We start from the raw sequence: 16,223 nt of genomic DNA, 5'->3' as shown, positions 1-16,223 counted from the left end.
AGCCCATGAGCCGCAACTAAGGGGTCCGCCTGCTGCAACTAAGACCTGGTGCAACCAAATAAATTTTTTTTTTAATTGTGGAATACTCATATCAGGACAATGTATAGCAATTAAATAAGCTAGATTTATTTGCATTTTCATGGCTATATTTTGCAACTATTGAGTGAGAGAAATAAGTTACAAAATAATATGTTAGTGTGACATTTCTAAACATAATACATTTGCACTTCTAAGATTCCTTCTAATTCTGAAATCATCAAATTTTACATCAATAAGCTATATTCCTATGACTATATGCATTTGACTATCTGAGGAAGTATGCCCAGAAACAGTATACTTCAGTAACCTAATTACTGTCATTAAGAGCAATCACTGTATCCTAACGAATGAAGACACTTGCAATAGAAGACAACTGTCTTCCTCTGAACAAGTAATCTGTAGAATTAAATATTTTGTAACTATTCCCAGTATGCTCAATGCTATGTAATAAGCATATATGCAAAACTCTCTCCTTTTCCCTTGAGTTGCTTACAAGAAAAGAGATGTGGCAGAAAGAAGTACAGGTGTATGATGAGAAGAAGAAATGAGAGCTGTCTGGAAGAAGATGTTTAAGCAATAACTTTCTTCTAGAACCTATGCAAACCAGAATCCCTGTTCTGTAAATAACTAGACATTGAAATCACAAATGCCCTCAGATGTCAAATTCCACAGATATTTATTGAGAACCTACTGTGTACAGGGTATTCTACTTAACATGGTCATGAACACAGAGATGAATTAGGAGTCCCAAGTTCTTTATAGGCCTTTGGAAGATGAAGGTAACTATAAAACGAGGTAGGATAAGTTCAGGGCCATGAGAGTGATACAGAGGACTTTGTAGCTTGAAAGGAGAATGAAATTATTTTCTTTGGAGGGTTCCAGAATGGAAGCCGTTTCACACATTTGTAAATTTGCTCATTTCTGTTTGGGTGATTAAAGGTGACAAGGCAGTTTCTTTGCCATGCCATAGCTCTGTTTAGTATTTAATCCTCTTCCACTTACCCCCGTCACCCCCCCCCCCCCCGCCTTTCTTAAGAAAAATATTGCTGTACATTAAATCTTTCAAAGCCTTTAATGGTGTTGCTGAAACAATCATTTAAGCATTTAAAACACACACCACATAGTACACTTATTTTAGAGGTAGCAGTGGTTAGCCACTGGAAACTAATCATTGGGTTTGATAAAGGGAGGAATTTTACATGTTATGGCTTATGATGGAGAATGGAAAAATGCTTTAGTGAGATGGGCTGGCATTTAAAATTGGAGCACAATAATAGCAAAAAGTGCTGAAGTCAACGAACTGCTTAGAAATATGGTTACTATTTGCTGAGAGAGGCCTTTCAAGGTGGCCAGATATATGCGTTTGCAACCACAGTCAGTTCAGTTCTTCCCTAAACATGAGACTGTGACCCTGATTGATGTCAGTGAGAGTTAATGTACTTGCAGAGAAAAATATTTAGATCATCCATGAATCCAAGGCAAACAGGAAATAGGTGTAATAAGAAACAAGTTTTAATAGACTTACACATTATACATAACTTAGGTTAGAAACCATGCGAAGGTGATGGTGATCTTTTGAATCTTCTGGGCTTGCTTAAAAATTCTCCTTTTTTCTCCAAAGCTATTATACTCTGAATTGATTCTAGTCCACACAACTGAAAGAAGATAAAAACGGCAGAGTGGCGATATGGAAGAGAGTCTTAGCATTTGATTTATGACTCGGACAATATGAAGGAAATGGTCATGAGGATGAGAATTTCAAGGAAAAGTATCAGCAAGTGGAAGAGCCTCAGAAATTGACCTTGGGCAAATTGCTTTACCTCTCTGGACCTCATTGTCTTCATTTGTAAAACTAGAGTGTTGGAAGTGAGCCCTAAGGAATTTTTTGGCTTGAGAATTCAGTAAAGTAGACTAGTTAAAATGGACAACAGGACCAAACGTAGTTTTTGCTTGTTTGTTTTCTTTCCAGTTTCATTGAGATATAATTGACACATAACATTGTATTACTTTAAGGTGTACAACATAATGCTTTGAGATACATATGGCTCCCATGCCAAGTCATATTCTCCAGCTTAGTCTTCATCAATAATGTGATATTTTGGTCTCCCTTTGCCATATCCTCATCTTATTTCCCAGTATGTTCAGAATTTGGATGTGCAAGAAGAGTGCTGTTCATTTGGCTCTCTCAGACTCCAAAAGCTGGGATGCAGGGGGAAAAAATTGGCTTTGGTGAGAAGGGATTATTGTTTCCTCTGAATCTGGAGAGGGCAATATGTTTCCTCTGAATCAGGAGATGGCACTAATTGTGAAGAACTAGAAATGCTTGAGGTATGGTGGAGTTTCAGGGATTCAAAATCATCTCAGTCAGGTAGGACGCCAAATAATCAGCTAAGAATGAGTCATCAGGCATGGACTTGGAAAGTTAAAAGGAGAAAAGATTTATAATTGCCTCTATATGGAGTATACTCAAGAATCCACTGAAAGAGGTTTAGAGATGGGGACCAAGATGGCGGAGTAGAAAGACCCTGAGCTCACCCTCTCTCACAACCACACCAAAATCACAACTATTTTAAGAACAACCATCAGTGAACAAGACCAGAACCTACCAGAAAAGATCTTCTACAACTAAAGACATAAAGAAGGACCCACAATGAAATGGGTAGGAGGGGCGGATTCACAATATAATCAACTTCCATACCCACAAACCAGAGAATAATTATAGTGCTTCCACAGGAGTGAGTGTTCTGAGCCCCACGTTGGGCTCCCCAGCTTGTGGGTCCTGCACCAGGAAGACAAGCCCCCAGAGCATTTGGCTTTGAAGGCCAGTGGGACTTAATTTCTGGAGTCCCAAAGGACTAGTGGGAAACAGAGACTTTATTCTTAAAGCACACACACAAATCTCATATTCTCTGGGACCCAGGGCAGAAGCAGTAATTTGATAGGAACCTGGACCAGACCTACCTGTGGTCTTGGAGAGTCTCTCAGAGAGGCGGGGGTCAGCTGTGGCTCACCCTAGGGACATAGACACTGGTGGCAGCCATTCTGGGGAGCTGCTACTATGTGGACATTGGTGCTGGTAGGCACCATTGTGGAACCTTCCCTCTAGCTCATTAGCTCTAAGACCTGGCTCCACCCAACTGTTCGTTAGCACCTGTGTAGGGATGTCTCAGGCCAAGAAATGAACTGGGTAGGAACAAGCCCCACCCCTCAGCAGATGGGCTGCCTAAAGACTTCCTGAGCCCACAGCCACCTCTAGACATGCTTCTAGGCATGATCCTGCCCACCAGAGGGCCAGGACCCAGCTCCATGCTCCAGGGGGCAGTCACCAGGTATAAGAAAACTATGATCCCACAGCCTATGGACCCAGCCTGCCTACAGCAGGCCAGACCCTTCCCTGGGGCCAGCTGGGCCCTGTTCCTGCCCATTGGCAGGCAAACACAAGCTTTGGTACATCCTGGATACTGTACCCAACTGTGTCAGGAACCAGCCCCTCCCCACCAGTGATCTGACACAAGCTGTGGGATCCCTGGGCCCTGTAGCCAGACTCCAGGACCCAGCTCTGTGAGCCAGTAGTTCAGCACTAACCCCAGAACCTGGCTTCACCCACCAGTGGGTAGACAACAGCCCTGGGGTCTTCTGGACCCTGACTCTGCCCACCAGTGAGCCAGCACTAGCCCCGAGGCCCCCTGGGGTTCTGCAGTCAGCTGCTTCATGACCAGGCCCAGCCAACCAGCAGCCAGAAGCCTCCTCACAAGGCAGGGCCTGGCAACCAAGTGGATTAGGGGCCAACCAAGACTACCAGACCACCCACATAGCCTACCACAACAGAAGGACCCACACAGGCCTCATAGGGGAAACCCCTAGAACATATAGCTTGGATGATGAGAAGGGGGTGCACTGCTGGGACACATAGGACTTCTCCTACAGAAGGCCACTTCTTTGGGGTCAGGAAACATAATTAACCTACCAGATAAATAAAAATACAGGTAGCAACTTAGGCAAAATGAGGCATCAGAGGAACATGTTCCAGATGAAGGAACAAGATAAAACCCCAGAAGAAGAACTAAGTGAAGTGGAGATAGACAATCTACCTGAGAAAGAGTTCAGGGTAATGATCATAAAAATGATCAAAGAACTTGGGAGAAGAATGTATGCACAGAGCAAGAAGTTAGAAGTTTTTAACAAAGAGTTATAAAGAACAACCAAACAGAGGTGAAGAATACAATAACTGAAATGAAAAATATACCAGAAGGAGTCAACAGTAGACTAAATGATACAGAGGAAGGGATCAGCAAGATGGAAGACAGAGTAGAGGAAATCACTGACATTGAACAGACAAAAGAAAAAAGAAAAAAACAGAAATGAAGACAGTTTAAGAGACCTCTGGGACAACATCAAGTGCACTAATATTTGCATTATAGGAGTCTCAGAAGGAAAAGAGAGAGAGAAAGAGGCTGAGAACATATTTGAAGACATAATAGCTGAAGACTTCCCTAACCTGAGAAAGGAAGCAGTCATCCAAGTCCAGGAAGTGCAGAGAGTCCCCTACAGGATTAACCCAAAGGGGAACACACCAAGACACATAGTCATTAAAATGACAAAAGTTAAAAATAGAGAATATTAAAAGTAGCAAGGGAGAAGCAACAAATAGCATGCAAGGGAACTCGCATGAGGATATCAGCTGACTTTTCAGCAGAAACTCTGCAGGCCAGAAGAGAGTGGCATGATATATTTAAAGTGATGAAAGGGAAAAACCTACAACCAAGAATACTCTACCCAGCAAGGCTCTCATTCAGATTTGATGGAGAGATCAAAAGATTTACAGACAAGCAGAATCTAAAAGGATTCAGCACCACCAAACCAGCTTTACAACAAATGTTAAAGGAACTTCTCTAGTTGAGAAAGAAAAGGCCACAGCTAGAAACAAGTAAAATTACAAAATGAAAAAGCTCATCAATAAAGGCAAACATAAAGGTAGGAAATCATCCATGCACAAAGCTAGTAGGAAGGTTAGAAGACAAAAGTAGTAAAATAATCTATATCCACAATAAGCAGTTAAGGGAGACACAAAACAATTAGATGTAAAATATGATATCAAAAATAGTAATCATGAGGGGAGGAGAGTACAACTGTTGGGTTGTTAAACTACATTTGAAATTAACAGATCAGCAAGTTAAAACAATTATATATATATGCTACTAAACAACCAGTGGCTCACTGAAGAAATCAAAGAGGAAATCAGAAAGTACCTGGAGACAAATGAGAATGAATACCTGACTATCCAAAACCTATGGGATGCAGCAAAAGCAGTTCTAAAAGGGAAGTTTATAGCGATACAGGCTTACCTCAGGAAACAAGAAAAATCTCAAATAAACAACCTAGCCCTATAGCAGATGAAAGCTCTTATATATAGAATGGATAAACAACAAGGTCTTACTGTGTAGCACTATATTCAATATAGTTCAAGAGAATTATATTCAATATCCTATGATACACCATAATAGAAAAGAATATAAAAATGTATATATATGTATAACTGAATCACTTTGCTGTACAGCAGAAATTAACACAACATTGTAAATCAATTATACTTCAAAAAAAAAAGAATGGAAAAAAATAAAATATAGGTGAATTATATCACAATGAAGCTGGGAAAAAAGAAATAAAGTAAAACATTATCATAACTTATACGAAAAAAAAAAAAAACCAAAAAGCCCCTAACCCTATACCTAAAGGAACTAGAAAAAGAAGAATAGACAAAACCCAAAGATAGTAGAAGGAAAGAAATCATGAAGATGAGAGCAGAAATAAAGGAAATAGAAACTAAAACAATAGAAAAGATCAATGAAACTATAAGCTGGTTCTTTGAAAAGATAAACAAAATTGATAAACCTTTAGCTAGACTCATCAAGAAAAAAGGGAGAGGGCTCAGATCAATAAAACCAGAAATGCAAATGAAGTTACAACCAACACCACAGAAATATGAAGGATCATGAGAGACTACTGTGAACAACTCTACTGTGAAAACTGGACTACCTAGAAGAAATGGACAAATTCTTAGAAATGTACAATCTCCTAAGATTGAACTGGAAGAAACAGAAAATATGAACAGACCAATTACCAGTAATGAAATCGAGTCAGTAATTTTAAAAATTCCAACAAGCAGAAGTCCAGGACCAGATGGCTTCACAGGTGAATTCTACCAAACATTTAGAGAAGAGTTAACACCTATCCTTCTCCGAATATTCCAAAATATTGTGGAGGAAGGAACACTTCCAAATGCATTCTATGGGACCAGCATTACCCTAATACCAGATAAAGATATCACAAAAAAAGAAAATTGCAGGCCAATATCACTGATGAACGTAGATGCAGAAATCCTCAACAAAATATTTGCAAACTGAATCCAACAATACATTAAAAGGATCATACACAGTGACGAAGTGGGATTTATCCCAGAGATGCAAGGATTTTTCTATATCTGCAAATCAATCAATGTGATACACCACATTAACAAATTGAAGAATAAAAACCAGATGATCATCTTGATAGATGCAGAAAAGCTTTTGACAAAATTCAACATCCATTTATGATAAAAACTTTCCAGAAAGTGGACATAGAGGGAACATACCTCAACATAATAAAGACCATATAGGACCTACCCACAGCTAACATCATACTCAACAGTGAAAAGCTGAAAGCATTTCCTCTGAGATCAGGAACAAGACACGGATGCCCTTGTCATGTTTTATTCATCATATTATTGGAAGCCCTAGCCCCAGCAATCAGAGAAGAAAAAGAAATAAAAAGAATCCAAATTGGAAAAGAAGAAATAAAACTGTCACTATTTGCAGATGACATGATACTATTTGTAGAAAATCCTAAAGATGCCAGAAAACTACTAGAACTCATCAATGAATTCAGTAAAGTTGCAGGATATAAAATTAATATACAGAAATCTGTTGCATTTCTATACACTAACAACTATCAGAAAGAGAAATAAAGGAAACAATCCCCTTTACCATAACATCAAAAATAATAAAATACCTAGGAATAAACTTACCTAAGGAGGCAAAAGACCTGTACTCTGAAAACTATAAGATGCTGATGAAAGAAACTGAAGATGACACAAACAGATGGAAAGCTATACCATGTTCTTGGATTGGAAGAATCAATATTGTTAAAATGACCATACTATCCAAGGCAATCTACAGGTTCAATGCAATCCCTATCAAAATACCAATGGTATTTTTCACAGACCTAGAACAAAAAAAATTTTAATTTGTATGGAAACACAAAATACCCCGAATAGCCAAAACAATCTTGAGAAAGAAGAGTAGAGCTGGAGGAATCACACTCTCTGACATCAGACTATACTACAAAGCTACAGTAATCAAAACAGAATGGTATTGGCACAAAAACAGAATATAGACAAATGCAACAGGATAGAATGCCCAGAAATAAAGTCACTAGTCTACAACAAAAGAGGCAAGAATATACAAGGGAGAAAAGAAAGTCTCTTCAATAAATAGTTCTGGGAAAACTGGACAGCTACATGTGAAAGAATGAAATCAGAACATTCTCTAACACTGTACACAAAAATAAACTCAAAATGGATTAAGAACCTAAACGTAAGACCCAAAACCATAAAACTCCCAGAGGAAAACACAGGCAGAACACTCTGACATAAATCACAGCAATGTTCTTTTGGCGCTATCTCCTAAACAAAGGAATTAGACGCACAAATAAATAAATGGGACCTAATTAAACTTAAAAGCTTCTGTACGGCAAAGGAAAAAAAACAAAAACGAAAAGACAACCTACTAAACCTACTAAATGGGGGAAAATATTTGCAAATGATGTGACTGATAAGGGGTTAATATCCAAAATATATAAACAGCTCATACAGTTCAACATCAAAAAACCCCCCAAAAACAAAAAACCAACAACAACAACAACAAAAAACAAACAAACAACCTGATTAGAAAATGGGCAGAAGACCTGAATAGACATTTATCCAAAGAGGAAATGCAGATGGCCAACAGGTACATGAAAAGATGCTCAACATCACTCATCGTCAGGGAAATGCAAATCAAAACCACAATGAGATATCACTTCACACCTGTCAGAATGGCTGTCATCAAAAAGAACACAAATAACAAATTTTGGAGGGGATGTGAAGAAAAGGAAACCCTTGTACACTGTTGTCGGAATGTAAATTGTTGCAGCCACTGTGGAAAACAGTATGTAAGTTTCTCAAAAAACTGAAAATAAAACTACCATATGACCCAGCAATTCCACTCCTGGGTATATATTCAAAAAACAACAACAACAGCACTAATTGGAAAAGATTCATGCACCCCAGTGTTCTTAGCAACATTACTTACACTTACCAAGATACAGAAGCCACGTGTATGTCCATGAACAGATAAAGAAGATGTGGTATACATATACAATGGAATACTATGCAGCCATGGAAAGGAATGAAAATCTTGCCTTTTGTAACAACATGGGTGGACTTCGACGGTATTATTCTAAGTGAAATAAGTCAGACAGAGAAAGACAAATACTGTATGATATCACTTATATGTGGAATCTGAAAAATTCTACAAACGAGTGAATATAACAAAAAAGAAGCAGGCTCACAGATACAGAGAACAAATTAGTGGTTATCAGTGGGGAGAGGGAAGGAGGAGGGGCAACATAAGGGTAGGGGATTAAGAGGTACAAACAATTATGTATAAAATAAGCTACAATGATATATTATACAACACAGGGAATATAGCCAATATTTTATAATAACTATAAATGGAGTATAACCTTTAAAAGTTGTGAATCACTGAATTGTATACCTGTAGCTTATATAATATTGTTCATCAGCTAGACTTCAATTTAAAAAAAAAAGAATCTACTGAAGAGGACAAAAAGATTTCCAGTTAGGTTGACAAACAAAGTGACATTAACAGTCTTGGATGGGCAGGGCTCTAAGGCAGTCTAGGGACAGCCACCAGGGACAGAAGTGATGAAAACTACTCTATAGAATATATTTTATTAACTTATATTAACTTTCATAAGTAAATGAAGGAATCTATTAGGGTTAGACAATAAATGGTTTTATCTATATTATTAGAAATACTATAGTATTCTTTTTCAAATTTGATAGTTTAGACAACCACAAAGTTAACCCTTGTCTTAATTGATTCAGGCTCTTCCTCGTGTGTGTATTCAGTTTTTTTTTTTTTTAATTAAAATTTTTAATAGCCCAATCAACAAAATACTGCATTACAGCAGCTCCAAACACCAGCAGGATGAAGTTTTAACATCCGTTGTTTCTAATTACATAGATATAGCCAATAGCTTTATTGTAGTTTATTATTCATTATGTGACAGGTTCAATTGTTCTCATGCAGAAAAGAAAATACCCTGGCTTATTCCCTTTGCCCATTGACTTTTCTAGGATTAAAGTGAGTGCCAGCTTCTCTTTAAAGTAATCTCAGACTATTCTTTTACATCCCTGACTTCTCTCAATTCCTATCATTCTTAAAGTCAAAGTGTGTATTACCACATACAGTTTGGTGGGGATGGGGGAGGGAGAGTAGGGAGCAAGGAAGGATTTCAGGAGGCAATTGGACTTGAACTGTGTGGAGGGAGAATAGAATTTGGCAGGTGGATATGGGAGGTGGGAGCCAGGAGCACTCCAGGTATGGCACACTACTTGCCTCCAAAAAGCATGGAGGCAAGATGTCAGGTCATCTTTAGGGAGCAGTGTGCTGAGCAGGCCCTTTGACTAGAGGACAAGGATTCAAAGGGAATGTGGTCTCCATGACTGAAAAAAATAGCCTGAAACCAGATTGTACAAGGCTGCAGGAAGCCAGCTTCTTTTAAGGATAGGTGAGATTTTGATGAGGAAATAGCCTGTGCAGAGGTAGAAAATGAAAATTCAATAGTTTTGATTGTTGGAATGAGATTCTAGAAGGAAAGGAAATAAGAGTCTAGGAGATTGGCAGAAAAAGTTAAAAGGGAAGTGAGGAGGAGTTAAACAATAAAAAGGGAGGGCTCAATTTTACTTGAAAAGTCAAGCAAGTAATGTTGTTTTGCTGTTGAGAAAAGAATTCCTCTTGATATTTAGAAATACAAAAGTGATTTTAAATAAATCTACTCTGTCAGAGTTTTTGTTTCTTTTCCCCTGCCATTTTTTTTTTTTTCACTTTTGGTTAAAAAAAATATGCTGAAAGAAATTAGGTACACAACAGGGACTGAAATAATTTCAAATAATTTTTCTTTTAGCTGGATTGCTGTTATAAAATAGGACTACATTTTGATTCAGAACTTTTACGAAGAACTTGGGCATTTTATTACAACATCTGTTTCTACGTTTTAATTTCTCTCCTTCCTTTTATAGGCATTTGCATACTTTTTTTTTTTTTTTCAGATGAGAAGACCTTTTCGTTTGCCACAAGAAGGCTATTATCTAGAATGTTAATGGGCTTTCAGCTATTAAGATGTAATGATATACCTTGAGTATTTAACTATAAATTTGAAAAATCTCCATGAACAATCTCAAAGGAATACTTAGAATGCACTCTTGGTAAATTGGCTCATTTTCCTGTAATTTACTGGAAGTGCTGATATGAGAGCAGTCCTAATGTGAAAAGTACAATAATCCCTGGAGTTACATTGTATGTATTAAATGATTACTCTCAAAGAATAAAACATATGAGACCATTTAGCCTTCATTCACATTTGTTACTTAGAATCACAGTAGAGAAACAATCACTTTTCTTTTGGTGCACAAAATTAGAAGTGATACATTTAATATCTTTTAAAACAAGAGGTACAGTGATGTTACACTTTTGCCTAACAATTGCTCTTTTCCGAAACAAAGACTGTTCTAGTTAGGAACATGATTCTTCTGGTTTTGTGGAGGCCCCTTTCATTCCATTGATAATTGAAATATTTTTAGAAACCCATAATGTAGTTTTCTTTGATGTCAGTCAAAAAGATTAGTCTGCCTTCTAGCCATGAGCTTCTACTACATTGGGGAATTATTTAAGGAGGTAGTCAACTTGCAGAAGCAGCAGTTGCAGGAGCAAAGGGTCTTGTTTGGAATTTTGTGTGATTGTGTTTTTCTTCTTTACCAGGGGACTGAAAGTTGTGGAACCCTAATTTGTGACATCAGGTGTTTTTTGGTAAGCAGCCATTTATGACTCTGGAAGATTGGGACTGACAGGAAGCCCCTTCTGAGATTTTAACAAAGTTCTCGAACAACACCTATACCATGGACATAAAGCTGGATCCTTCCCGAGATGACCTGCCTCTCATGGCCAACACCAGCCACATACTTGTGAAGCACTATGTACTGGATTTAGATGTGGATTTCGAAAGTCAAATCATTGAGGGCACCATAGTGCTTTTCTTCGAGTCTGTAAATAAATTCAAGAAACAGAGTAGTTCCACCGAGGAAACCTACCCATCAGAGTCAAACGAAGCCTGCAAATTTAGGACGCCTGAACCCTCCCATATTCCTGTGACAAATACAAGGACCGTCTCATCTAAAATGGGATATAATGATTTTGTAATCTGTGGTAAAGGTGAAAAAGATACTTCTGGTAAAGATGGTAACCATGACAACCAGGAACAGGCTTCTGGGATTTCTAGCTCAAAGTACTGCTGTGACACAGGGAATCATGGGAGTGAGGATTTTTTGCTAGTGTTGGACTGCTGTGATTTATCTGTGTTAAAGGTTGAGGAGGTGGATGTTGCTGCTGTGCCAGGTATTGAAAAATTTACAAGGTCTCCCAAGCTCAGGAATCAGATTGTACGTGAACTCGTGGCTCTGCCTGCAGATCGTTGGAGGGAGCAGTTAGACTATTACGCTCGCTGCAGCCAGGCTCCTGGTTGTGGGGAACTCCTGTTTGACATTGACACTTGGAGCTTACAGATCAGGAAGACAGGGGCTCAGACAGCTACTGACTTTCCTCATGCCATAAGGATACGGTACACAACCAAACCCCAGGGGCGATCAGTTACATGGACCTCAGACCAGAGTGGCAGGTAGGTTATCTGGGCTCTCTGCAGTCCCCTGCCCATTAATCTTACACACCGGGAGATGAGTCTTTGTAAAGACACTCCTCTTTATTGTGGCATTACCCATCTAACCTTAAATCCTTCGACCCACAGTGAAGCAGGTAAATTCCCAGGCATGCTGAACTCTTAATAGGATTACTTCCCTTAAGTCAGGATGAAAAGATTACTTTATTAAGCCCCTGTATTTCTGAGTTAGGAGACTGAAAGTCAGGTTTAATGGTTAAATGCCGAGCCTAGCTCTCTGTTGAGATCTCTGCTGGCAACTTCCAGTACTGTAGATGGAAACGATATGTATCTTTGAGCAAATACTTTCTCAAAGTTCCTTCATATACCCCCTGAGGGATTACATAGCTGCCAAGTTGGGTTGGTGTGAAGCCTGGCAAAGTGCTTCCAAATAAAGCCAGCTCTGCTTTGTGGCTTTCTTACTGTACCTGTCTCTTGGCAGCAATGCCTCCCTGGACTTTGTCAGTTATTATGTAATATGAACCCTCAAACACTGGAAAGATCTGGTTCTGAGGAGTGTGACAGTCAGTCCTGCTGAGTCCACACTTGCCTCTTTGACCGTGATTCTGGGTATCTGACACCAAGGAGACTGCTGATTTTTTGTGTGGGGAGAAGGAATTGATGAAGCATCGATGTTCAGAGGGCGGGTATTTAGGCAGTCATTTGTTCTTTTCTTCTTGCCCATCCTCTAACAGTTGTTCGGGGTTTTTAGAATTTGAGAATTTTCAAATCAAACTTTATTGATTCCTCATTATTCTACCTATTTCTTTGTGCTAATGTACTGCAAAGCAATACAATAATTATAGCAGATCTTGGTTGGAGGAGTGTTCATCTCTGTGAGCTTGCTTTTCAGCGCCTTCTTTTATAGCATTGGACTCCCTTAATGGAGGCAGTGGTCTCGGTAAATTGCTTACATCTTTCCCCCAACTCACCCCCCAAAAAACCTTTTAGATTATATTTTTAAAAGCATCACTTTGACTTTGAGCTCTCATTATCCCGTTCCTTGCCTCTAATCTTACCTCCTGCTCTGGTCTCCCTCCCTGCTCAGAATGAGTTTGCTTCCTGTCATTTCTGCTGGAGTCTGAGGCGGCCTTTGGGATAGTGCAGGGGTGGTGCAAATTTACATCAGTACAAAAGCATAGTGACTTATCTATAGAATAACTTATTTGATATTCTTGGGAGTCTATGAGGGAAAGAAATAGGTGTTCCTACTATATCTTCAAATTTTTTTGAAATTATTGAAGATGGGCTGTTCAATAAGATTTGACAATATACTGTCTCTGAATATTTAACTAGGAAATTCTAGATTTTATACTCTCAGATATTTCATTTTTGAATTAGAATAACGGGGAAGAAGAAACTATCGACAGTATTTAGAAGAAATACTCAGTAATGGCCTCAAACATGGCTTTCTTCTCAGTGCTTACTACAAAGAAAGAATTTAGACTTGTGAATTACACTGCATGTAAAGTGTTGAGTAGGAATGAGTTATTGATAAATGCTGGTTTCCTTAAAGAAACTCAGAAGGTCCGTGGGCACATTTTGCTCCTGAAAGGTTGACTTGAATTTACTCTTGATGTCTCCTTTTCTGAAAATTCAGTAAAACACATGATCACAGCAGGAGTTTAAGCTGTATTTTTGGAAGTTTGTGATTATTTGTTAGTAAATAAATGGCATTTATGCAGTCTTACAGGGATAAAAAAAATTTTTTAACCCTCAAAGATTTTTTCTTCTCCTTTTTTTTTCTTTTTTTTGGGGGGAATTTTATTACAGTCAAGATAATCTTCCATGAATGGCCACCAAATCTCTGTAAATTTTCCCACATGCTTAAAAATAAATCTAGGTATATACTGGTAACTGTTTGGATACTGTAAGAACTTAAAATGCCCAAGGATCCCAGGTTACTAGACAGAAATAATTGCTTAGTGATATGAGCAAATAGTAATCATCAGGGTTACAATGCTTTATGAATATAATTGTGTGAAAATGTAAAATTTCACAATTGTGTGAAAAATATAACTGGGTAGAGCTTACTTCCTTCAAGGCATAGAGTCTACATTTATTAAACTAAAGTAGTGGTTACATTTTTATCCTTGAATGGCAGAATACTATCCATATGCCTACTATAAATTCTTAGTCTGGATGAGAAACTTTTTATTCCCATTTTACAAGTAGGAAAATTGAATAAAGTTACTGAAAGCTCCTAGAAAAATCCATGCATTAATTGTGAAAGGGAGCTCTGTTTCTTACTTTTGATTTTTACCATGTCCCTTATTGTATGCAAAGATTTCAATACATTTAAAAAAACAAATTATATTAGCTTTCAATAAACTTCTATTTTTAAGCAGATACTAGACAGAAACTTAAGAAAAGCTCTAAACTGGTACTTTTCCTTTCAAGTTCCATCAGTGGCTTCTCCCCTCCCCACTCTCATCCTACCCCTTGTTGAGAATAAAACTTGTTATTTTGTTTGATAATATATAAATAAATAATCACTTAAGAGGTCAGAGGATCCTAGGATGAAATGTAAAATATGACAGAACAATCTAGCTATATTAAAAATGTATGAAACAACCTCAATGAAGGGAGTAGAGGAAAAAGATACTGACCTAAGTAACTTTGGAAATGAGTTGAATCTGTAAGGCTAAAGGCAAAAGGAACTGTACATAAATACTGTACTGTAGTTGATAGAGTTGTTTCCCATGGGGGTACAGGTTAACAATCCTGGTACCACTGTACGTGTATCCTGGAATTGAGCAATTTAGTAAATGGATGCAGATGATGGGAGCCAGGTTTCTCACTGCTGAAGAGGGAGATTACAGATGAGCAAGGGGTGGAGGCTAGAATGATCCATGTGGAAATGGATTAGATTTGGAGACATCACTGTGAACTCATGTTTAGCATACTCTAGATACAGATGGTTGCATATAGAAATAATTATAGATATGGATGTTTGCAAGTGATATCATACACACATATATTTCCTTGTTTGTCAGCTGAGTGGGTTTAGAAGCAGTGAGTGTACCCTAGCGCCCGGATCTTGGTTTCTGATATATTCTCCAGTAAAGGAACCAGGGCTTCTTGGGGAAATGGCTGGGACTGGGGCAGACAACACGCAAGGTGAAGCTGGAGCATCTATAGTGCCGGAAAATAAGGAAATGCTCAAACAGCAGCAACAAGAACCTGGAATTACGTGTGTCTGTCAAAGTCCAAGGAGCCATCTGAAAGAACTCCTAATAACTCAAACTGAGCAACAAAATAAAATAGTTTTGGATGATAACCCAAAATATAAAATAAATATCCATGAGTCCATACTAATATAAAACAGTGATTGACTTAAATAAACAAAAAGAGGAGAATGGCCAAATCCATGGTGCAAAAGATGTCCAAGTTATATAGATACTCTGCCCTTAACGTGGTAGAGCATAACTCCTCACTCCTTAAGTGTGAGCTATTCATAGTGACTTCCTTCCAAAGAGGACAGGATGGAAAGGAGGAAAAAGTCAATTTTCATTGGAGAAACCTGACAAACGTGACCTCGGCAAGGAGATCAAAGTTAGCATCAACAGTGATGAGTCACATTGATAGTATGAACCCTTGCTATGGTGTGATGAAAATGGCATCTTTGTGATCTTCTTCCCCAAAACCCATAACGCCAGTCTAACCAAGAGAAAAACATGAGATAAATCAGACTTTCAACAAAACACCTGACCAGTACTCCTCAAAACTCTCAAGGCCAACATAAAGTCTTCAGAAACTGTCACAGTCAAGAGAAGCCTAAGGATGATGATTAAAATTAATGTAGTATCCTGGAATAGAAAAGGGACTTTATAGAAAAACTAAGGAAATCTGAGTAGTTTAGTTAATATCTAGACTTTAGTTAATAATAATGTGTCAACTGTGACAAATATACTAATGTAAGTTGTAGGGCAGACTCGGTATGGGATATATGGAGACTCTGTGTTTTATCTTTGTACTTTTAAAAATAAATCTAAAACTGATAAAATAAAAAACTCATTAAAGAATAAACTTCAAATTTGAAAAAAAATCATCATCTTTCCATCCTGAAATTCCTCTTTCATAAGAGCTCTCGT

At 38.1% G+C, this 16,223-nt stretch overlaps 1 protein-coding gene across 10 annotated transcripts in view; it reads left to right on the top strand.

Annotated features, from left to right (window-relative positions):
• Positions 1-16,223, top strand: part of AOPEP (aminopeptidase O (putative)) — a 371,493-nt gene that overhangs the window by 47,270 nt on the left and 308,000 nt on the right. For all 10 annotated transcript variants that reach the window (XR_009503627.1, XM_059924474.1, XM_059924470.1 and 7 more), the window contains exon 2: positions 11,181-12,093. Coding sequence is in view for 9 of the 10 variants with exons in the window: in XM_059924474.1 (XP_059780457.1) it covers positions 11,318-12,093 (776 nt within the window). In the remaining variant the exon portion in view is untranslated. The remainder of the gene's footprint in view (positions 1-11,180; positions 12,094-16,223) is intronic.

Source organism: Balaenoptera ricei, chromosome 6 (assembly GCF_028023285.1).
Source record: "Balaenoptera ricei isolate mBalRic1 chromosome 6, mBalRic1.hap2, whole genome shotgun sequence".
Lineage (NCBI taxonomy): Eukaryota > Metazoa > Chordata > Mammalia > Artiodactyla > Balaenopteridae > Balaenoptera > Balaenoptera ricei.
Note: the sequence above shows the minus strand (reverse complement) of the source record. Positions and strands in the feature narration are given on the sequence as shown.